General features: G+C 39.4%; 1 protein-coding gene across 2 annotated transcripts in view; it reads right to left on the reverse strand.

Moving 5' to 3' along the window:
* The window catches only part of LOC102784041 (phosphatase and actin regulator 1-like), a 50,920-nt gene that overhangs the window by 14,437 nt on the left and 10,607 nt on the right, over positions 1-25,876 (reverse strand). The window contains exons 1-5 of one of the 2 annotated variants that reach the window (XM_006786426.3): positions 15,244-15,846; positions 12,107-12,271; positions 5,466-5,546; positions 3,574-3,777; positions 2,705-3,050 (exon numbers count right to left, since the gene is read on the reverse strand). In XM_006786426.3, coding sequence (XP_006786489.1) covers positions 2,705-3,050; positions 3,574-3,777; positions 5,466-5,546; positions 12,107-12,271; positions 15,244-15,529 — 1,082 coding nt within the window. In that variant the 5' untranslated portion in view covers positions 15,530-15,846. Of the gene's footprint in view, positions 1-2,704; positions 3,051-3,573; positions 3,778-5,465; positions 5,547-12,106; positions 12,272-15,243; positions 15,847-25,876 lie in introns of those variants that run through there. The other variant, XM_006786427.3, reaches the window with a different exon arrangement.

The raw sequence follows: 25,876 nt of genomic DNA on the forward strand, positions 1-25,876 counted from the left end.
CGCTATCATGTCCCTTTTCTCCAAACATGAAGAAATGCAGCTCTTGTAAAGAGCAGCTGGTCATGTTATGTCAGGCCAACTGTTGGAGGGACGCCTACTCCATGCGCCTGTGCCCACACATACACACATTTACTTCAAAATTAGGCCATGCTGCCCTGTGAGGCAGTGTGCCGATTTAGACCTGTATGGTAGTGCTACAGAGCTGGCAGGATGCGACCTCAATAACACAAGAGCATATCTGAAAGTAGCAGACACAGTGCCACAAAAACAAATACTAATAAAAGAGGACACTCTATGCTAATGACATTTCTCAGTGATTACTCTGATTAGACCTGTTCTAGGGACAGCTTTTAGTAACAAGACATTCATTACTCCATAATGACCAGAAACTCATCAGATAAAAAAAAGAAGCTCTTTTCTGGTGCACAGACTCCATAAGACCTCTTGGAAAGTGTCCTCTCCTATCAGACACAAGGACTTTAGCATCAGATGCATTAAGTTCTACAAACTGTGATGCAGGGCCTGTATGGATGAGACTTTTTTAATAAATACCACTGATTGGACTGAAAATCTAGAGGCCAAGTAAAAAAGTTCAGATCTTTTTGATGCTACTTACACCATTTCCAAGCAACTGCCATCAGGAAATATTGCTTTAGTAATGGGGTGGACGTGGTCTGCAGCATTGTCTATGTAGTTAAACTCTCTGTCATTTCTAAGGTTTTAAATATAAGGACATAATAAAAAGTTATCAGGTATTGCCAGGTTTTAAAATGAGGTAAATACCACCTTTAGCAGCAAGAACTTGAAGTAATCATTTTCTGCTTGACTTTATCAGTCTTTCACATTGTTGCTGAATGAATTTTGAACCATTTTTCTTTACAATTTTGCTTCAGTTCAATGAAGCTTGTGGGCATTTGTTTATGCACAGCTCTCTGAAGATACACTTCAGTCAGGCTGAGGTCTGGACTTTGACTGGGCCTTAATTATTTTCTTTTTAAATCATTCTGTGGATTTTCTGCTGTGCTTGGGATCATTGTCCTGCTTGACCCAATTTCAGCCAAGCTTTAGCTTTTGGACAGATGGCCTCACATCTGACTCTTAAATTTCAGGAGTTTATGGTCAACTCAGTGACTGCAAAGTAGCCAGATCCTGTGGCTGCAAAAGAAGCCCAAATCATCACCCCTCCACCACCTTGCCTTACATGAGGTATTTGTCCTAATATGTTGTTTCGTTTTCATCAAATGTGGCACTGTGCATTATGGCCAAGCATCTCTATTTTGGTCTTCTTTGTCCAAAAGACATTTTTTAAGAAGTCTTCTTCACATGCAACATTGCAAACCTAAGCTCTGCTCCCATATATATTTATTTATTTATTTATTTTAGATAGAAAGAGGCTTTCTACTGGCAGCTCTTCCAAATAAAACATATTCGTTAAGTCTTTTTCTAATTGAACTGTCATGAACTTTAACATTTAGCATGCCAACGGAGGCTAGTAAAGTCTGAAATTTATTCCTCTGGTTTTCTTTTTGCTGACCACTGCATGGTCTGACCTTGGGATGAATGTGATAGGACACCCACTCCTGGAAACATTGGCAGCTCTCTTGAATATTGCATACTCTATACACTGTAGAATGATGAACTTCAAATTAGGAATGGCCTCATAACCCTTCCCAGATTGATGCAGCAATAAGTGCTTCTTTAAGATTCATTACCACCCAAATTGCTGTTTTTATAGAGGTCCTCACACTTGCTCCCAATCAATTCATCAATTGCATTTGATTTGCAGCACCTAGCTGCTACTTACCCCCTCAATTCCCATGGAATCAGTAAGGCTGTACTTTGTTTTTCACTTACTAATTTTGCATTTTTGCTTATTTTTTTAAATAAATAGTGACATGTTGTACCATGTCTTTTATTACTGTTCATCTGAGGTTGTATTTACCTAATTTTAAGACCTGCTAAGGGCTCGAATATGATTATGATTATTTTATTACATTCTAAAACCTTGGGTTTGGGTGTACTTTGTTTTTACCATGACATATTATACGTGTATGCAATTCTGGCATAACATTCCCTGAGAATCACCTCATCTTCTTCCCACGGTGCATCTTGCACTCATGTCTTCTACGGATAACCAATTCTCACACACCCAGGTGTCAACATGATGTAAAAGAAAATGTCACTCATCAGACCAGGCAGCCTTTCTGTTTTGCTCCCCGGGAAGGTTTTGGTGGTATATTCATGCATGTGAAGGTTCTCAGTCATCCAGGTCATGGTACACTAACTTGGAAAGAAAAATGACTGGACTCCTTCAAGTTTTTTGAAGATGTTTCACCTCTCATCCAAAAAGCTTCTTCAGTTCTAAGACCAAATGGTGGAGAGTCCCAGATATATTCAACATGTTCACTCTGATACGTCTTGGTCAGCATCACAATTTGATCAGTTTATTACATTTGTCCATTTTCTTTCTATGTTTTCTGTAATTTAATGTTCTCCTGCTGCCTATCGTGGCCCTCCCCGTGTTGTGACTGATGAGTGTAGTTCTGTTACATAAGATCCATCTGTGTCATTTTTAAACATACACACGCAGCATTGTTTAAGTTTACTTAAGATATTACATGTGATTTACAGACAGAAACTGAGCCATAATCCTTCCCTGCCTTCCCACAATCAGATTGAATGACCAGAACTGAGAGCTACTAACCTTTCAAACCTCTGCATGGAGAGTGCCAGGGTTTTATTGAGCTCCTCGATGATCCGACTGGGGGCGTGTAAGCTGCCGTACTGAAGCTGGAGCGGGTGACCGTGGCTCTGGTGTAGACCGGCTAGACCGATAAGCTGGGAGGGCAGTAAGGTGCCATGTAGGGAAGGCATGCCCTGGGGAGGGGCAGACTTTTGTGGGAGAGAGTTGAGGGGGTTGGGGGATGGAGAAGGGGAGGATGAGGAGTCCAGCCCCCCTGGAGGCACGCAAATCATCACTTTCTTGGGTGGCAGAGGTGGAGAGTGCTTTCCCCCAGGCATGCAGGGCAACTTCATTGGCTGGCAAGAATCTAGGGAATTGTTAAATTAAAAAAAAAAGGACAAAAAGAAGATTCATTGGACTTATTATATGAATGTCATGCATGGCATAGCTACTGCAGTTTATGGTGCAGATAGATAAACAAAGAAGACAGATGAGTGGAAACGGCTCAAACATCAGCCCCGAGTGGGGGAATTACACCAGAGTAATGCCACTTCTCTCTCCTGACAGATTGACAATGACAGATAAAGCCAGCTGACCCAACCAGAGAGGGATTTAATGAGACTAGCATAATCCTATGAGCATGTGTGGCTGTACAGGTACAGTTTAAAGCCAAAGCAGTTATCAACACAAGTACCTGGTATTTACTTTAAAAATTAATCAATGAAGCAACACCCAACAATGTGCACTTTAAGGAAAAATATTAAATCAAGTGTATATTATGTTGTATTTATTCTGCTTGGATTAAAGAAAAGTTCTAGAAAAAAAACATATTGCCTGGAGTGATTAAAGCTGCACAGGCATGGAACGGACCATAATCTAGGACAACTGACCTGTGCTGTGGTTTGGGATCCTAGAGAAAGGCTTTGGGGGGAGAGCAGGAGGCTGTTTATGGTAAAGCGGTGGTTTGGCAGGGTTGTCCTGATGGTCACCTGGATAGCCAACAGATTTCTTAGTGGGCAAGACCATCGACGATTTCATAGAGGGCTCCTGAGTGCAGACGCTGCCATCCATTGAGGATCGGAATTCAACGGTTGCTAAAACAGAAGGAAGAAACTATCAATCTGTAAACAGTCAAAAATGCATTTGACTACACAAGAAAGACACTTTCTAAAAAGACTGCATAAACTAAGTTTAAAATGAACTTGAGGTGTTTTTGAGACACTGGGGGCTTGGACTGTTTACAAACCCGAGAGCTTTTTTATCAGCACACACCAGACCGTGGAACAGCAGCAGACAAGCAGTTTGACAGAACTTTTGAATTTTAATTCTTTTATAGTTCTCATCCATTTGATGTTTGTTTTTTGCATGATCACACTTAAAGGCTGACAGTGCAAGTCACAGTGCTGATCACATATTTTCTGACTGCCAGTGCATTTATACAGCATGCCTCCCATATTCCCAAATTCCATCTTAGCTATGGAATTTGTTTTTTTAAATAGAAAATCACAAGAACGTTTCACTCCTCTAATCTTTTTAACATTCAAAAAAATCCTCAAGGGGACTTGTTGTTATTTTTTTATTATTAACTAAATATAAACTAATAATTTGTTGTAGTTTATCAAGCTCTTTATTCAGGCATCATTTCTAGGCTTTCATTTTGAAGCCGGTGCTTTAGGAAGGATCTATGATACAATACAGTAGCTTTCAACACTGTGATGGGAGATACTGAACCATTTAACATGTTCCATGTTTGGAGATGCTTTTCTGCACACCTTGGCTGTAATGAGTGGTTGTTTTAGTCACCACTGCTTAGTAGCTTCACCTGTCTTGTCTTTCTTCTTTTTCCATGAGTTGAGTTTATGCAATGTGTACTCATTCACTGTCACAGCATACAGTGTTTTCACATTTAGCTATTAAAATCAGTTTTTCAAAAAAATAATGAAAGCCAAAATCTTCCATAAACTGTATATAAAAGATGGACGTAGCTATTGTGACATCAGTCATTGGTTGATCAAGTCCAATCCTAATTAAGCCCTTTCATGACTGCCATCTTTATATTTTAAAACTGGGTTTGAGAAGTGGTAAACCTGAGGTAAGCATGGACCCAAAAGCATACAGTGTTTTGAATATCATGTTGTATTCAGTGTAATGAATATCATGTTGTAATCAGTAACACATGAAACTAGCAATTATGATCTTGAACTTGTCAAAAAACTGTTTACTATACTCACAGATCAAGTGATCAGTAGCACTGTTTTCTCACACTCTTGTATACAATTCTTTTTATTCCAACCCACCCCCTTTGGGCCATTAGAAAGAAAAAAGGTTCAATGCATTGGCTTCACCTTTAAGGTCCAGAAGCTGTGTCTATCTTTTATATACAGGCTATCATTTTTTCTTATCTGCTCTCCTCACATCTTGGCAAGAGTCAGCCGAGCTTCTCTGACTTTGTTTTTGATGTCCTGCGGCATCAAGCCCCCTGTTGTCTGATTCAAACATAATAAAATATATCTTTAGGTTGTGTAAAGCACATCAAATCCAGATCAAACGGGTTTTTTTTTTTTTTAAAGCCACAAATTTTCTATAATGAAAGATTCTATCTCTTGAAGCTCTGTGCCAAATCTTGAAGAGTGCACACCAGAGGCTACTGATTAATAAGGAGATGAATAACTGAGGACCTTTCAGTTTGGTACACCACCGTTACCCTTCTTGTAATTTCTACTTAAATCTGAAACAGTTTCCATCTGTTAAATCAGAGAGAAACTGCAGAAAATCAGCTCACCTTTTTCAAAGATCTCCTTCAGCACTCCTCTCTTGATAAGCTCATCTCTGCTCTGTCGCATTGACATCTTCCTCTCCAAAGCTGATGTTGTAAAGAAAAGGAGTGTGATAAAAAGGTTTTAACACTGTAACTTGTCATTCAAAAAACTACGACCGTTATTTCTTTGTTTAACCCAGGCTAAACAATTCACAACATGGATGTGGTCATGTGTTTCACAACATTTTTTTTTTAAAGACGCATTCACATCAACCACTTTTGATGTAACATTTCCAAATGCCTAGAAATGTAATAAATAAGTAACAAACATCAAAATTACTAGCAATATGCTAACAAAAGTACAGTGATGCTAAAGCAACTCAGTTTCTCGTTTGCATCACAAGTCAAAGAAATATTTATTTACTTGCTTATTTGTTTCCTTTACTCAAAGTGTTCAGCAATCAGGAAAAAAAATGACCAATCAAACATCTGGTCTAGCCAAAAAAAAAAAAACCCACAGGTTTTCTTTTTGTGTGAAATGGATATCAGTCACTATTGTATGCCTTTAGTTTTATCTTCATTACACAGATCCAGAGGCACTATCATGGACAAATCTAAGCAACTTCATTTAAGAAAACAGCAGAACTGAACCCTAGATTTTGCTGTAAAGATAATCAGTCGTCTCTGCTGAACAGTTAGAACAATTAGAAACTGTTCCCCGTGTAACACAGATAAAGGATAAAAAAAGATATTCCAGCAATGCTTCTCATAGTAATTTATTATGCAAAAGATGCCATGTCCCATAGCTACTGTTTGCTTCTATTTTTAGGCTTTGCGAGTTGAGGCACTTAAGATCTTCTATCAGTAGGCTGAACGAAAGCAGTAAAATACTAAAAAAAAAGAAGAAAAGAAGTTGTTACTCATTTTAAAATCTAATCTTGCACAGAAGCTAATTAAGAACGTGAAATGAGGATGAGCAACAACAACAGTTGAGCACGCTGCACAGGAGACTCGTACACCCTGTACCTGGTATGAGTCCTTGACATATCAGAAGCCCTGACTTCTGAAATCAAAAATGTTCAGTGCTACTACATATTCAGAGCACATTGGACAAAAATACACTGGCATCTTGACCTCTCTATTCCTTGCACATCGTTCACAGCACATTACACTTTAAGCCCACTGCTCAAAATAAGTCAAAATCACTACGCTTCTTTTTGAGTTTCTCTATGGTACCAGATGTTCATCATGAATGCTTACTTCAAAAGCTTTCCAAAGCTTTTTGATCAGCCCTGAGCAAGGAATTAGTTAAAAAGTTAAACATATTTTTTGGGGAGCGAGCATACATGACCGAATATTCCCCAATATGCCACACTCCTTTACTTCAGCTGCCAAGTTGGCATATTGGAGTTTTTATCCTTTCATATGCTTAGTCCATAGCCTCGCCACGTGGGAATGTCAGCTCAACAATGAATGCAGGACTTGGAACAGAAGAGTGGATGTGGCCACAGGTTGTTAATTGGATTTTGGATGGGAATGCGAGTCCCTGGTTTACGCTCACATAGGCAGTACATTAACCATGAGTCAGGAGGTGATGGTCCACTGTTTCTTCCATTCTCAGTTTAAGGAAAAAAGCAGCAGGATGGTGGTCTGAGCTATTTGGGGGGTAACGTTGGTTGATACCATATTGTGCTCTAATGTTGAAGCCAAGCACATCAATACTTGGTTACGTTTTCAAGCGTATCTCCTGTTCTTTCAGCCCACTAGTATGTGTTTAAGGCTTGCTGAGGCTGCACAGCACATCATGTGTGGCACTGACAATGATCAAATATGTAATAGATGTAGTCATTCTTAACCTTTCCTTAATTTAAAAACATCCATATTTTGGGGTTTCTACAATCATCTCCAGCTGTTGGGTAACATGTGGCTAATGAGCAGAGTACTCTACAAATTTAATCAAAAATAAAATATTTGCACATTACCAAGCAATTTCCATAAAACTCCCACAACCAACTTTAGGTTAGTGGTAACAACTGCACTGTGAAGTTATTGGATAATCTATCTATCTATCTATCGGAAAGTTAATATCTTTGCCAGACATTTGCCTCTGCCAGATCTAATAATAAAAGATAATAGGTATTACAATGCAGTCTCTAAAAGCTTTCTCCTTAAAACTTTCAAAACTCTTGCATTGCAGTTTAACTTAGACTTTGAAATCCCCATCACAAGTAATTATTCTTTAGTCTTTTGTTTAACAGAGCAAACATTCAAATGAAACTCTAACCCTAACCCTTATAAAGAAGTACAGCACCAATTTGTTGCCAGAGTGGGGAAACCTGGGGTTAAAGGTCATTACTACGCCAGTTTGTTTCATCCAAAACGAACAGCAATTACTCAGAGCTGTATGACATAAGAGCTCTTCTGCGGGATGCACACAGTTATGCAATACCATTAACTCAAAAGCCTTAATGAGGATATTATGTCTTCAGACTTGACAGGCGACGAATGTTTGCGAAACAAAAGTGGAAGCTGGTAAAATTAAAGTGGACACGTGCAGAACGTGTGCCGAGCATGAAGTAAGGAGATGAAACTCTGGCCAGCCTCGCAAACCCCCCTAAAACCCCCCACTCTGTTTAATATTTAATCAGCACATTATTAGTGTGCAAGAAGTGGAATTTCATGTTCATTTCATCAGGAAGGTCCTAGGGGACACACACACACACGCAATTGTGTGTGTGTGTGTGTTTAGTGTCTGTTTAGTGTCTGTTTAGTGGGAAAAAATGCCACTCCCTCAAAATACCTGACTTTGATACAGAGTGCTATTGACTTGGACACCAGAGTAGTTGTCATCACTTGTCAGTTTGTAACAATGTTTATTATATAAGTTTAGTGTGCAGCTGAGGTACTCAAGTTAAAAGCATCCAACAGGATGCACTCTTATCACTACCAAAGGGTACAAAGCAAACCTCCATATCAGTATATTAGAATCTGCAGTAGCCTTCAAAATCACCTTGAATATCAACCAAGTTCTATTTTAAAAGTCTACCATAGCCCAAAGTGTTATCATGGGCCAACACTCCAACCACTCAATCTGTACCAAGATGAGAAGATTAGACACTCATTGGGGAGACTCAGCTGAGAGCATATTAAATGAAACTGGCATATCTAAGTTCAGCCTCTACTGATCTGAGAACACTACATTTAGTTTTTTAGAAAGAAAAAAAAGAAAAAAAAAAAAAAGTAAATTCCACTGCGAAGTGACCCAGATAGTCAGAACACATCCTACAAACCCTGAGGCACAGTAGCTTAAAGTGGAGTCTTTTACTGAGGCGTTTCTCTCAGTCTGACGCTCACAAAAAACTGTAATAAAACTTTGATGGTGTCTTCTATCAATGAGGAACTCAAGCGTTAAACCTCAGACCTCAGAGGCTTGAGTATGGCTAAAATACACTTTAACACCTATAAAGGACACAACAGGCATGCAATAGGCAATCAACTTCTCCCTTCATACAGTGTACAATGGACACGTATGAAATATGTCCTTTTTGTTAAAAATCATGCGAACATCCAGCATGAGTAGTGCAATTGGATGACTGCTGTTCATAGGGAAATGTGCTAATTAGATTAAAAATAGACTCCCTGATAACATCAGACTACAGCATGCATGTTCTTTTGATAAATCTCTTCTCGCTAAGATCTCTTCCTGATACAAGCTGGCTGTAAAAATTTACCAAGCACAATAAGACAGCATGATAAGACATCCTGCTGTCAGATGCTTCTCCTCCCTCATTCCTTCCTGAGGTAAAGAGTGCAGCCTCCCAGAGCTGGCCTTCATCTGCTTAAGATCACAACACATTCATAATCCTCTACTGTGCTCAGTGTCCAATTATCCATGACAACATCTTCCTGCCCAGTGGCTGGTCTACTCCCTATTGATACAGGAGTTGTAATCAACAATAAGGTAAGCACAGACTACTTTAGACACAAAAGACAAACAAGGACCATCTAAGGCCAAGACCATAGCAATGCAACTATAACCATTGCACATTTTTGCTGATTGCTTAAGCAACAGACAAATACTCTAATACTCTTGCAGACAAATGCAGTTTTCAGCTATTAATGATAGTGTACTAAAACAAGTCAATAGCTGGTAGTAGCATGTGGCAGCAGCGTTCTTATACCTGCTGACAACAGGTCAGTAATAAAATACTGTCATGTTGGCATGGCTAATTAAATGAGGGCAAGTATACAACACAGTTTCCTTGATAAGGTGAAAAATTATTCCTTTAAACACAAACTTGCTAAAGGTTATACTGCACAGAGTCTTTCTCAGAATCTGTCTGAAAAGAGCAAACTATTTAAAAAAGTGATCCGTTTCACTTAGGTTTTACTGACTTTTTATTGTTTCTGCCCAAATTTGAAATAAACTTCATGCCATACTTGTTCAGTCTTCTTCTAATTGTACAGCAGTGAACTTCAGCATTTCCCATGCCAACTAAGCTGTACAGACTAAGATGTAGCTCTCGAGTTTTTTGCCGTTTTTCTAAGCATGGTCTGATCTTGGGGTGAATTTTCCTGGACATTCAATCCTTGGAAGATTGTGGCACTGTGTGAACTCACACCTGCTCCAGTTGTGCAAACGACCAAAACCCATGTTTTTATACAGGTGCTCACACTTACTGATAATCACCTAATAAAGAGCATTAGATTAGAAGAACCTGGCTACTAACCTGCTACTCAACCCACTTAATTCCAGTGGAAGCGCTAACTTTTCATACAACTGCATAAAGGCTTATAAAAACTTTTTTTTTCCATTTTCCTTACATAATTGTACTTCACAGTCATGGCTGAAGTTCAATACATGGCTGGCCACGAGAACAACGTTTGTGTGCAGCGAGCCATAGGAAATAATACAGAGCAGAGTGATGTCGTTGTCATGTTGTATGTGAAGCGCCAAGAAAATGTTACCTTTTCTAAATAAAACTTTTTTCTTGGATATTTTTTATTTCTCAATGAAGCAAAAATACATTTTCAGTAATCACAGGATTCCTCTGCATCGTACAGTTAACCTACTTTCCTCAAGCTTAGCAGAATTTCTCATCTAGTGACTATACTAAGACAAAATACCAGCCATTGGGCCTTCTCTAAAATACGTCTAATGACTTATTAATCATTCTCTGACCATAAGATTGATGTTTTGTGAACACCTGGTGCAAACTTGCACCACGATGTGCCACTGGAACACATTATTATTGTCATTAAAACTCAATGATTCATGGTGTATAATTCTTTTCATTAATGTTAACCTGGAAACACTTGTAATTATCTTAATAACAACCAAATGTGCATTTCAATAATAAGGACGTGACCCTGTGAGTTTTCTTAGACGCTCTCTTGCTACAGTTAAAAATCCTTCTGCCAGCTCCTGTCATTTCAATTTATTGCACAATTGCACGCTTGTGGCTTCAATTCTACCACTGCCAGTTGCAGAAGTTCAGGCCACATTCCACTTATTTGGAACTTTCAGAGTTAGGTTCACGCTAAAAAAGGATGAGACAGAGCTGTGGTCTCTCTGAGGCCAATGTGCCTGCCTGAGCATCGAAGTCTCTTGTGAGACTGCGTACCACCTGTAACTTAACAAGGTGATCATCAGTGGTATGGCAGCTCAAAAATGCCCATCAAAAAGGATTGAATAGAACAATAGTAGCAACAGCATTATTTGGGGACAGAAGCATTATGCACACAAAACAAGTGGATAACAAAAGCAATGAAAAGCGTCATTTCTCTCAGCTCCACTCAGCATTACCACCATTGAAACAGAAATCATCTTTTGTTGGCTCAGCTTTTGATTACTGTCCTTAACCACAACAAGAGAGATGCTATTATCACAGGGCTGACATGACTGTACCAGTGAACAGACAGAATCTCTGTGGCTGTGTTATCAAGTACACACTTCAAAAATACAGTTTTTTTTTTTTTAAGTATTAAACAACTCAAAGGCAGCTACAGTTAAAAAAAAAAAAAGAAAAGTCAAGCACACATCTTGTACAGCTGACGAAAAGAGGTCGCAAAAATTAAAACGGTCAAGACTGAAACAGCAGCCAAAGAAACCATGAGCAAACCCGACAGATACTGAATCATTCAGCAAACTCACACCAGAAAATGTTAATTGAATAATGTTACTAAATGAGAACATCCTGTTCTGTTCACACTGGATTTAGCTCCCGTCCATAAAAGCAGGGATGCTTCTTCGAGCCTGGGAGCTACAGTCTGACAAAGTGCCTCCTTTCCAAGAGGCTGACAGAAAAATTCAGGATGTGTCAGTCGAGGAAAATAAATACAGCCGGATCTGAAGAGACCACGTCCTTCACTCGACCCTGACAGCACTGAGCTGAAAGATCAAAGCAACTCTAAAGAGACCTCAAAACATGAAACTCCAGCGCTACACTGAATCAATTTGCTGCATTGTGACTCACCCTGGAGACTGAAAAACTTAATCAATTTTTCTTTTGACCAAAGGATATGCATTGATTTCCCTCCCCCCCCCCCCCCCCCCCCCCCCCAAAAAAAAACGGAAACCACACAGGGTACAGTCTTTACAAGCATTGGAGTTATTATACTTGTGTCACTATTATGCAGATAAATTATGAAAAGATGTGACGTACCAGCTGATGTCTGCTTGAACTTCTCGCTCTTCTTCTTTCTCCATTTCCAGGGCTTGAGGAGCCGCCCCAGAGTTGCAAACTTGCTCCGCCGACGGATGGGTGGAGTGTGGGTACCGGAGACCAAGGACTCCGAGCGCATGGCGGCAAGCCTCTCTACTTCCTCCGCTGTAAGGGGGAGAGAAAACAAAACAGATTTAGTTTAGGTGAGGATCCAGAGGAGGTGATGGATAGTCTGGATGATAACTAAAGGCAGCAAACACTTTTGTTTTTTAATATCCAAGCAGAAATAATCTGTGCCAAGCAGCCTCCAGAATTCAGCACTAACTAGATGAGGCTGAATAAGAGCATAAACAAACCTGCACATCATATGGCATTATGCAGGATTTGCTCTGGGTCTAAACAGTTCTAGGCTGTAGACTGACTGATGAGCACCTCATTAAGGGGGAATCTTTCAGCTCTTCATCAAATATTCACGAGGCCCGGCCCTATAATCTTTTAAGTACTGTTTGACTTCAGAACCAAAGAATGTTAAGTAATTTGCTCAAACACAAAATATTACACGAAGAAATAACTGCGAATGCAAACGGCTACAAACAGCACTTAAAATGTAACACCGAGAGGAAAGCTGGCTGCTGGATAAGAATACAAAAGGCGGATGATTAATAACGAAGGGGACTCAAGCTGAAAATCTGACTTAAACCTACTTGGCAGCTTGTGAGATTTTAAAAAAAAAAGAAAAGAAAAGAAAAAAGAATTATGCAATGCCAAAAAGCTCTTCTCTCTTCTCCTTACTTTAAAACTTAATCTTTAAACTTAGTCTTTTATGTAGTCAAAAAAACATTTAATCAGAATAGCAAAATATCTCAAATGCAACTGCGTGCAAGAACAGCTGATTAGTCAGGACAACGCATGTTTTTAAGCTGCATTTCATCATCTGCATGCATCTTAGCAGCAAGTGATCAGCTCGCCTTGGTTGTTTAAATTAATCATCTCTGCATTTATAATTGCCAAAATACATCATTACTGAATGATAAATGTGCAGACTTTTCAAATCAGTTTGCACATGCACCCATACAGAAACTACACAATCTTGCAGCGAGAGCGATTAAGACAAACAATAAACAGACATTTTTTTTTATTAGAATGAACAGCATCGCTTGGGAATGTCTTAGAATTCTCTCAAAACTCTTGGAAGCTATTAAAAAGATGACACAAATAACCTTTAAAGTATCTTATGAGCACGCAATAGAAGCAAACAGAAAAACTCAAAAACCACCAAAGAAACCCCCTAAAATCAGCAGTGTCAAAAGTCCAGAGCATGGACGCACGAGGTGACCCTCTAGCACATCGTGTCACATCTGTTGTCAATGTCACCCCGTCGCATCAGATCATCACCCGTGACATGCAGTCATGGAATCTGAGGGTGTTTGTTTGTTTGTTTATTCTTTTAATAATTGCATCACTTTTGCAATGTTTGCCAACACAGACATACCGCTTAACAGGACAGCCGCCTCCCTGGGGCAATGAGACAGTAAATAAATGTGGCGATAATGCAGTGCTGAAATCAGTCCCACGGACCATTATTTGAATGCTCTGCAGCATCCTTGGAAATCCTGCCACCACAGCACTCTATAAATAACCCAGCAGTCAGTGTTAATTGAATCCAGGAGAGATTCAAATGGTTTTATTAGCAGCCTAAAGGCCAGATAGAGACAGGAAGACAACGAGCTCTAAGTTGAGCCACATCCAGGAGCCAAGTAACAAGCTGCTGTACTGTATGACAGAGAGAGTGGCGGTAATGACTCACTGTTAGCAACTTCAGTGCTTAAGGCATTGCTTCATAACATTAAACACTACTTAGTGTTAAGTACCACAACCTTAACTCAAAAAGGAGTATGGGTTTGGGAAAAAAAAAAAAAAAAAAAAATATAATAATAATAATAATAATATATATATATAAAATAATTATAATAAAAATAAAGTAAATATATATATATATATATATATATATATATATATATATATATATATATATATATATTTAAAAAATAATTATAATAAAAATAAAGTATATACATATATATATATATATATATATATATATATATATATATATATATATATATATATATATATATATATATATATATATATATATATATATATATATATTTACTTTATTTTTATTATAATTTTTTTTCAAATGCACACAATAGAAACTGCAGTAAAGCAGTTGGGCCTTCCTGTGAAGATAAAACCTCTGGATACTATCTCCCCACAGGTGTGGGTATCTCAGTGTGCACTCAAAAGCCCTCTTATCCCAAAATACAGTGTTTACTACCAGATATTTTTCTTTTTTTTATGTTGTTGTGCTGAACTATTTAAAACCAGTACACATAGAATCAAAGTCTACACTGTAAATGTGTGATGATGCAATTGTAATTGTGAGAAAATCCTAAAATCTGCACAAGAAAAAATAAGGAAATCCTCTTCCAAGTGTCCAAATTCATTGGAATTTTCCTCTTTTCTTCCTCTTCTTGACATCAGTCTGATTGTACGGCAGAATCATTATAACCTACATTCTCCACCACTGTAACACGAGCAACTGATGCTGCTGGTTTTAATTAACAACACTTTTTTGCATGCCAAGATGGCTGAGTGATGATGTAATGACACCTAAGTGGGGGGAAAAAATAGGCTTTGTGCAAACAGCCTGCACAGCTTCGTGCGAGAGGTTAATACTGAGATCTAATGACAATTAAAAAACAAAAGACGCAGCGTATTTTTGCGGTCAAACGACAATTAACAGTTCAAAATATGAGCAGCCCAACCCTGTAAGAAGTTCTGATCCAGTCAGAGGCAGTTTCCACAGCAGCAACAGTGATTCACTCTCCTTCAGGAGAGTGGTGTCATTTCAATGCACATCGACACTAAAAGAATATATTCTGTCCCTCGAGGGGGAAAAAAACACTATCCTCAACTGTATCTTCACACAGCCTGCTTATCAAATCGCATATTTTTTAAAAACAAAAAAAAACAGAAGCAACGTAGCCATCTTCAGATGTGTGCATCCTGGATGGTAACAGCTACCGCAAACCTACTATGGGCGAAACCACACAAGGTTTGAGCCTACTCACCGTCCTGCGTGTCGTTTCCGCGGCTGCAATTGCTGCAAATGTGCTTTATCTCTTTCCCGATATGACAGTGGATCGTAAAAGGCATGGTGTTGTTGTTGTTATTGTGCGGATGCTGGCCGTGCCCCTTCTTGTTGTTCAGAGACATTATTTTGACCAAGCTGAACGCCTTTTTCTTAGGTTTCTCCACCGCCACGGGCGTGTTTTCTCGGCATCCCGTGGTAAACCAAGTGCCGTGCATGATGGTGGGCGCAGGATCCACGCTCGGGTAATTGGCCGTCTTGAACATCGGGAAGCGAAAACGGAGCGGTGCTTTAAACGGAGCGGCGTTACTACGTTGTGGGTTTAAATTAAAGGGCCATGGATCGAGTCCTACCTGACCTACTACAGCAGCGTCTAAGTATTTGGTCGCTTGTCTCTTCGGTAATCCCACACCTTTACCTGAGATCCCAAAATCTGCAGCCTACTTGGTTGCGCAACGCAGAAGTCGCTGCTGCTGAGAGAGAGGGGAAAAAATCTGCTGCCAAATCCAAGAGAGCTAATAATAAAACCGAGCCTGAATGGCAGTGACTACCTTTCACTCCCAGTGCTGTAGACTGCAGTCGGTTGTGGCTAATCCACGATTAGAGGAGCTGAGGAGTGAGTGCCTGTGATTGGCTGCTAGGTACGCGCTTCTAATAGGCCAGCCTGGACGCAGGAAAAGTTGCTCCTCCATCCACAAGATCACAGTTAACTGTTTCTTCTGTTATTAAGCTGCCTAATATGACAGTGCCATTTGAAGCAGCCGCAAAAACCGCAACACAAACTAAGTAACACATCTAAGCATATTAAGTATAAAACAGTTTGTTGTGCTGTGTGTTTGGGTGAGATGGACATATTGATTTTATACTGAGAAGATCTCAAACGTTTTTAATCAAAATATTATTAGAATTACTTCACAAACTGAGTAGACTGGAATAGTAATGGGTCCAAACACTTAGACGGGTGAGTGAATGTTAGACACAGTGATTCAAATGCTAACAATGCTACTGATTCCCATAGTCAGTGCATCCCACAGCTATGGAGAACTTTGTAAAACACAACAATATATATACACACACAGTAGATGATGTCATCAAATGTAATAGCTTAAAAGCCATGCTGACATCATTCAGCTTAGAGAGCTTCCGATACTAAATACACAGTGAAACAATGGAATGTAACAAACCATGCAAATTAAGCACTTTAAGGCTGCTTCCATCACACCTATGTGCACACTTACTGAAGGGCAGCAAAGATGACTGTAGAAAAAACCCCAACACCGATCTAATGCGGGCATGATACCAGACAAGTGCTGAGAGGTCAAATTAAAGAAACAAACAAAGGGAGTTTAATCGGTGATCTGAAAGCAGAATGAGAGGGCTCAAGCTGAAGAAAAGAGGCATTATGATACCCTTTCTTCAAATCACAAATTCCAAATAGCTACGCCCTTGATCCCCAAAGTTACTGTTCACATTCTGGAATAATTGATAGTATTAATGGGCGGTTAATAAGCCTTTAATTGTGGAAAAGATAACGGGAACCCCACGGCATTTCCAAACATGTTTCAAAGCAGCGCATGGTTGTGAAGCTGGGGTGGGGTGGGGGGTATCTTTGATGTTCCTTCAATGAGCTGCAGCTTATTCCACTGACATCAAAGCGCTCTCTGAAATGAGGGACAGAGTCACGCAGATTTACTCACACCACGGTGCAATGCAGTAGTTGCTCTTAGTTGCCTCTCTTTGGTGCAAAGTTTGTTTGCACTGATATGTGTTAAACTTTAGGACCCCATGAAGCAGAGTTTTTCTTTTTTTAATATACAAAACATTTTGCAACAAAGAGTCAGGGTTTAGCAGATAGCAGGGACAAAATTATCTCCCTTACTATGCAAGGAAGATAACATTGCACCAAAGTGGGACTCTGTACAGTACATGCGTGCTCGCTATAGAACGAGGAGCAACAGCCCTGATAGACTCAAGAAACCTGTGTTGCTTTCTTCCTGTGCCGGCCTGATAACAGCACTCACTCTGTTTACTGCCGCCCAGCCAAATAATTCTGATAGAGGAACACAAAATGCGCTTTAATCAACAGTGATGTGTGCCAAGACTCATGCATGCTAGCCTGTGTAATTCATCCTCAGCTTTTGTCTTACAAGAAACAAATCAAAGGCAGGCTATATGTCGGCTGCAAGGAAAGAATAATAACGTGTGTCAGTGTTGTTATGTAACTACTGTGTGACGCAGTGTTGGTCAGGGCTTCACATGACTCACTTTTAATCAGCTGACCACAGTTCATGCCTTTTGTGACGGGGTTGTCTTTTTGCTATCTTTCATAAGTTTTTGTTGTTTAAATGTTTGATTTTTTTCACTTGTTTCATTTCACTGGTCGCTGTCTATGATAACTCTAGTTATGGATCTTGGGTATGCATTGGCTCCATAGTTATATTCAGCTTATTGGGACTTGTTCTTGCATAACCCCACTAGTGTTAGCAGTGACATTCAATAAAAATGACACACCACGTTGCTTACTGTTCATTCCTTTAACTGAACCACAACCATAGGGTTTTAATTCTTTTTTAATTTTTTATTTGGCTTCCATCCATTCATTCAACCGCTTATCCAGTTCAGGGTCACGAGGAGCAGAAGCCTATCCCAGCTGCCGTAGGACACTAACACAGTGTTCCATGCATTTCAGCATAAATCTCCAAGATGACTGTGAGTCTTAAAAGAAAAAGACTTTCATGTTGATGACAACATACCTGACACTTGTCACAAACTCTCACAATAAACTTCAACTGTCAGAATAACCTCAGGTACAGCTGCTGAGAAGTGTCTGCCAGTCTATTCCGACTCATGCTCCTTCTGATAGAAATGCTGGCTCACAGCACTGTTTGCCAAGGAGTTTCAGTAAATTTTAGTTATCTGCTTTTTTCCCCAAAAAAACTTGTAAGGCTGTGTAAAATGTAAACAACATCAGAATGCAATGCTTTGCAAATCATTCAAACACTATTTATAACTGCCAATGCAAGGTACAAAACCAACATATCAGATGTTTAAAGTGAAAAATATCATTGTTTTTGGGAAGAATATGAGCTCATTTTGAATTTAATGCTAGCAACCCTCAAACAAATGGTACAGTGGCAGCCAAACACTAATTTTCAACCTAGATCTTGTGTAATTTGGCATAGCATGGCCTTATCTCCCTGTTTCCCTTTCTCAAGAATGGTTTCTTGACAGCGATCCTTTCCCTGAGACCATTTCTGAGCAGCTTCAGTGAACAGTAGATGGATCAACTGAAGGTCCATATGTATCTCTCAGATCCTGTGCCAGGTATTTCCTGGATTTATTCCTGTTTCTTACGATATGACTTTTTGATACTGTTCATCTGCTATAGATAGTTTTCAGGCCTTCCAATTCTTCTTTTGTCCTCCACGTCTCCAGTTTTTGCCAATTTGAAAATATATATATATAATTTAAAGACACTGCACACCACACATGCTGAGCTATCACAAGTTTTCAGCTAATATGTCTTTGGGAGTCACCTTGTTGGTACAACCTTTTTTTGTGTGGAAATCACAGCTAATGCTTCATCAGGGTTGAAGGGGAGAGGGTCAATCTGGCTTGTTAAAAAAGCCAGCATCTGTGAATGTATGGACAAAATGACAGGGATAAGGTGCGCATCATGAATGCTAAACAGCTAAACAAGTCCTTCTTATTGCAACTGGACACAACCTGTCCTGCAGTCCAGACCTCTGAGCCACTGAAAAAGCTTCGGCCCAAAGAACACTACAAAGGATAGGAACATTTTGCTTTCTAAACATCATTGGTCTCCTTGGTTCTTTCATGCTTTTCATGCTTCTTTTTGAACTTTTGTTTCATTTTGTTTTAAAGAAGACCACAGAGATAAACATACCCCAAACTATTTTTAACCATAGTGCTGGTATTAATTTCACATTGATTTAATATTTTTCAGGATTAATAAAATTTCAAAATGTAATAGAGCAAAAACACAGTATTTTTGCACTCTTAACTATTTTTTAGAAGTACAACCTCACTTTAAAAAAATGATGTTTCTATAACACTTTCTACAAGATGTATAAATTGTTAAGTTGCTGTTTTTTTTCCACAAGACAGAATTTTGTGACTCTGTTTATTTCATATTTTGGATTCTGGTTCAAACTGGTTTCCATGGCTGCTTTGCAGATTTTAGGCTAAACAATCTTACAACTTCCGACTGAGCAGCCTGTCACTACAAATCTGCTGTTCCCATTCTCTGCGTATCTCTCTGTCTCTTCCCATCTGTCATTCTCTCACTGCATTATTATCTGCCTCGCTCACTCATAGTAAGACAGCACCACATTTCCTTGACACAATCTAGAAGATAAGATGGTAAAAGTGCAACGCTTTGGCTTTTGCACATTTTTTTTAATTTGCCACGGGGAAAATGTGAAGGATTTTATGGAACCGAATCTCAACTCTTTTATGAAGTTCCTGGCTCCACCTTCAGAATTAAGCCATATCTTTTTTCTCGCAGGCAACAGAGTAATGTGACATGATTATGTAAAAATTCACAGACTGCAACACGTGTGAAACAATGTTAATTTATTTAAAACACGAGCACTTGTTATTTTGTTTGTTTTTGTAATAATTGTGCAGATCCGCACGCATACTAACCAGCTCAGCCACTAAACCGACAGAAGTGTTCATAGAAGTGGTCACTAAGTGTCAGGGATTGTGATAACATGCCTGTAACTACCCTCTAGTAAACTGAAAATAAAAAGCTGCTCACTTCTCATTTCTGTCATATTTCATTTCCCTTCTTGTCTTGTTTATCATGCAATGTCTCCATAATCTTTCTTTATTGTTAATTAAACTGATAAGTTTTGAATGAAAGGTGCTGCCAGGATATGCTACATGTGGTAGGTGAAGTTAAATATAATTTACTCACTTGCATAAACTTAACAAAAGCAGCTGGGTAATTGCTTAAATATGAGTATTACTCACAGTAAAAAAAGACTTTAGAAAAGCACATGCAGGTGTTACATTCTGCACTGTGTTGACACTGCAATCTGCTAGAAAACAAAAACAGAAGAACCTAAAATGAAATCATTGCAGTAGGAGGCATCCACTGCAGAGCTGCCCAGCTTTTTCCATGCAATAGTCTTTGCAATGCTGCCATCTAGTGGGGTCAGTTGGCATTTTGCCAACTCTAAATTCAAAGCACAAAAAATATTCAGTTTCAGTCACCAAACATTTACACTGTGCAGCGACATTTATGGACTCCAAATGTTAAAATATCACGAACACTGTCTGTCATTTGGGGAAATATGATGATTTAACCCTCTCGCGTGCACGTTTGTGCGCCAAGACGCAGTGCGCAGAGTTACTTCCGAAGGAGAAGCGATGTGTTTCTGACCACCGGCTTCCATATTCCAGTTTTGCCATAGCTACGACGTTATTAGCAAGCAGCCATCTTCATTGCTAAATCAGGTTTTGTTAATTAAATTTTTGTCCACTACAGCGCAGTGAGCGAGATATTAAAGGTGAGTGTTCAATACCCAACTAAGCATTACCGCTTCATCAATAAACGCCTAAGTTGTGCGAGGTGATGCAGCACTACAGCGAGTTTCCCCCGTTTGCAAGTATCCAAAATCCTTCTGCTGTTTCCATTTGTGCTGCTCGGCTCCCTGCCTCCCTGTTCCATGCTTCTTATCGTCCCTCCTCTGCAGCTTGTGTCTGCAGCTCAGTGGGAGATAGTGAAGCAGGGAGCTGTGATGTACTACGCTCTGCTGGAGGAATTCATTACCACAGTGCTGGAAATAGTGCCTGAGCTCCTCACGTCCACACACACACACACACACACACACACACACACACACACACACACACACACACACACACACACACAGAGTACAGTTAGTTACCATGCACTGTACGTGCAAGTTAAGGACTAAATACGAATATAAAATAATAATACCCAATCTTGATGAAAACGTGGAAGGGGTCCAATTAAAAATGACCTAACTGGACAAATAAAAGATAACTGGCAGTCATTACCAAGCCCTCCCACTTTGCAACATATTTACCTTCATAAGTAAGTTCCTAAACTGTCTACTGCATCTGAAAGGGCAGGGAAAGATGGCTGGCTGAATGGATTAATTGGTAATAAACGTAACAGTGATCAGTAATGATAATCAAGCAGCCATTCTGCATAATTACTGGCAATGAGTAATTCCCCTTTAAGTGTCTGAATAATTTTTCTACAACCGCTTGGCTGATAGTTTGACCTATTAGAACTAAAGAAGCAATAATCCTCAAAGGCACAAGACCAAGCGTTGTCGATCACGTACTGCGCTACCACAGCGCATTGCACATTTTTCATATGCACATTAGCACAAAAGCAGGCCTCTCTGCTTTTCTCCTGAATCTTGTTCATGGTGTCTAAACATAAATATAAAGTGAAAGGATAATTAGTTTTCACGCCAGATGAGAACTAGACCAGCGCACGCATTTCACACATTCACACTTAACATGCACATTTCCATTTTGACCTCCTCAGCCAACTAAAATTGAACAACATATGCCACCAGGTGGTGCCAGAGATGTGCCTCAGTGTGGATTTCAGATCCAGTTGCTCTTCCCACAAACTATCCAGTGTCAACTGAGCAGAATGAACAGCCACTTTACAGAGCAGGATTCAGGGGTAGAGGCTCTTGTTAAACATCTGTCTGTCTTATATTTTTATATCTTTCTCTTTGTAAATTTGTTGTTAGAAAATCTTCCAAATGGAGCTTGGCCCTAAAGATAACTCAGTTCTGCTGGCTAGATTGAAAAAAGTCACATTTTAATCTGAAGAAGCTGATGCCAGTACCTGAAAAACAATAAACAATGTCAAAAAATAAAATTATTATATAAATACATATGTCTTGCCATATGCTTGTTAGCAGTATAAATCAACCCAGAGCCAAGTAAAGATGATCAGGTATGAAGTGAAAAGGTTTTGTCTAAAATTTCCCAAGAGCTAGTTTAATAAAGGAAGGGATTTTCAGCATAGCATTTCCAAACGTGGTAGTTTTCTTTAGAAAGCATAAATTACTTCTATTTGCACACAATAACAGAATTATTTCAGAAAAGAAAAATGACCATAGTCAATATTTTGAACCCCCCTGAAAAACTGACATTTTTATAGTAGTGATGTGCTTTAACTTCAAGTGTTTAAAGCTTGTGAAACGTGAGACACACAGGTTTCACCTTTGATTAGAGAAAGCGTTGTGCCAAAAACCAAAGTTTGAACGTGAGAAAAACAATTGTTGACATTCATAAAGGAGGAAATGGATATAGAAAGTTATCACAGCATTTCTGAGTGTCAAGAAATGAAGTGAGAAGTAACATCAAGAAATTAAAGAGAGCCACACAGTACAGAATAAGACAGGCAGACGTAAGAAGCAAAAGATATCAAAGTCTTTGAAAGAAAACTAGTGAGAGATGGGTCTACAGACCCCACATCATCTGGCAAGACACTAACGAATGACTTAGCCAATTCAGGAGTTGTAGTTACAGAGCAGACAATCATTAAAACTGTGCACAGGAACGGACTGTGAGTTTGCAGACCAAGAGGAGATCCACTTCTGCAAAAGAGGCATGTTCAAGCCAGACTGAGTATGCTAATGACAACCTGGAGCTTGTCCTTTGGGCAGACAAAATTAGAGCTCTTCACCCACAGAGACACTGCATATGTTTGGAGAAATAATGGAGAGGCATACCACCCAAAGAACAGGGTGCCTACAGTGAAACATGGTGGTGGGTGTCATGGTCTGCGGTGGGTGGCTGGAATTTCCATAAGGCTCCTGAACTTACCTGGGATCCGCCCCTGGGCAGGGCCAACTCCTCCAGCTCCTGCACACCTGGAGCCTATTGCAGGCAATCAAGCCAGAGGGATTTAAGCCACATGTTGATGTTTGTTCACTGCCAGTTTGTCATCAACACATGTTGGTAACAGGCCCTTATACTTCAAGTTCTTGCTGTGAGTTATCTTTTTAACAAGACTCTCTTATGCTGCAGTTGCTGTATTCACCTTGGCTCACGCTCCACCTCCAGACTCAGGATACCAAGCAATCATTTTGAAAATCTCTCTGTGCCTCACCTGCCTGCCCTCCTGCCATCACACTCCATCTGAAGCCCCGGATCTCAGGTCAGCCTTTCCACGCCACTCAGCCTCCCCTGGATTCTCATCACCCCCCTCTCAACACTCCATGTCCCCTACTGCAAGTAAGAATTGCTACTCTTACAACTTGCCACTTCAGAGCTGCCTCCACTACCTCCCTAACTCCACTATCTTCTCTCTTCAGTGTGACTGTTCCCTGCTCAGCTCCACTCTGCATCTCAGGTCCCATTCCCTCACCCTAGCCACGTTTCCCAGGCCACGCCACGTCAAACTCCACGTCTTATTGTTTTTTTTTTTTGTCCTTGCTACGTTTTTTTTGCACTTAAGCCTAATAAATAATTGTTACTTCATCTGCTGTCTCTGCTCTGGGTTTCTGCAGCTGAGTCCTGTTCAGTACAGGCCACTCGGCCCCGTGACAGTGGGAGTATTAGGCTGTGGGGATGCTTCAGTGCATTGGAAACTGGGAATCTCATCAAGTTGAAAGGGCTCATGGAGAAAGAATATGTGAAGATTTTGGAAAAAAAAAAAAAAGTTCAAGCAGTCAACAGAAAAAAAACTCCTATTATTTACTATAAACCTAATAAAATAAATGTACAGTCACTGGATAGAGTATTTATAAATGTGCATAAGTATTGCAAGGAAAGGGTTTTTGTTTTGTTTTTTTTAAATTAAAACCAATACTCGACTTACTACATTTTACATAACCATGTTTAGAGTAAAAAGCAACAACAAAACTATGTGCTTACTGAATATTGTCACATCTATAACTAGTAAGTAAATATAACTCATTCACTTCCCTGGGAGCCATTCAAAGGCATCCTGAGACAACCATTTAGGTCCAGAAGTTTTTGGGCAGTAACACATTTTCTTTTGTAGTTTTGCTTCTGTACACCAGCTCAGTGGATTTTAAATCAAACAGTCAAGGTGTGATTGAAGTGCAGACTTTCAAGTTGAATTTAATTAAAATTCAGCTTTACTGTGTTGGAATTACAGAACTTTTTGTACATAGTCTCGAATTTCCAGAGGTATCAACGTAATTAGACAGACTAACTTAATTTTAAAATTTAGAAATTGTTTTTTAATATTTGGATGAAAATCCTTTGCAGTCAATAACTGACTGATCTGAGAACCCATGTACATCACCAAATGCTGTGTTTCCTTTGTTGACATGCTCTGCTAGACCTTCACTGCAGTGGTTGCTTGTTTGTGGGTCTCTCTGCATTCAGTAATGTCAGTGTCTGAAAATCACGCTCATGCTCAACTTATTGGGTTGAGGTCACGTGTTTCAATTGTCATGAGTTTCAAAAATAAATGTTTTTGGTGGTTAGGTTGCCATTTTTATTCTACAGCTGGTTACAGCTGCGTCATATCCTATCAGCAACTAAAGTTGGACAATGATGAAGGCCATGACTGTCATGATTCATGTGTATTGCTAAGGATCAGCTGAAGCATAACTCGCTTTGAAGTGAGTATAAAAAGGAAAGAAAAGATAAATTCGGAAATGATAAGGAATGTAGGGCAGCAGCCTGTTGTTTTGAGTGAACATCAAGAGCCTCCATTGAAGTAACACTTCAGCCTTTTAATGAAGGCTAGTCAAATGACGATACAAACAAAAAGAATAGTTTTGTCATTTACAAACGCAGAGGAAGGCAACAAGAAACCTTTTTGAGTGTTTTGTTCAAAAGATTTTGGTTCTGAGTGATAAACAGAACTGGTTGCTTGGGTTCTCCTAGCCAAAGTATTTTTTGTGAGAAGATAAACTTGCATCCTAAGCCAACGATTTGTATTTGGAAAAATTATTCTAAAAAGTAAAAATGAGCTACCATCAGTGGCTGTGGCACCAACACATAATAACTCTTCAGATTTCAACAATATTTAAAAGAAGACCAGAAGACTTGTGTGACAGACCAACAAAGTTCTGCTACCCTAACTCATCATCCCAAACAACAACAGGCCAAAACAACAAGTTTTCTTAAGTGAAGCAGGACCTTCAAATGTTACAACAGTGTCAAAACCTGCTGCATTTGTGGGATTTTTTGTTAAATTACTTCTAACTTGATAAGACACACTAGACACCTCTCAGCGCAGAGTCCTTGTCATTGTTCTTATTGCTGGAAGGATTTTGATAACTATGAAAAATGTGAGACACACAAAGAAGAAAAATGAATTTAAATAGAATGAAAAAGAAACTGTAGCAGCTGCAGAGGGCTACTTGGTTAAAGCTAACACCATCAAGAGCACCATGTGTGATTAGAGACTTTCAGAAACTCGTGTAAGACACTAATCCAAGTCAAGTTAGAGACTTGTATCCCTGATACTTTCTTGTGGTCGTGCAAATTGGTTTGATATCAGCAGAACAACAACAAAAAAGCGTGCTGACTGCCAAAATGTTACACAAGCCAGGACTACTAAAGGATCATGAAAAATGTTCACACTTCATATCTCTCGCTTATCT

Source organism: Neolamprologus brichardi, chromosome 18, assembly GCF_056152115.1.
Source record: "Neolamprologus brichardi isolate AB-2024 chromosome 18, ASM5615211v1, whole genome shotgun sequence".
NCBI classification, from domain to species: domain Eukaryota; kingdom Metazoa; phylum Chordata; class Actinopteri; order Cichliformes; family Cichlidae; genus Neolamprologus; species Neolamprologus brichardi.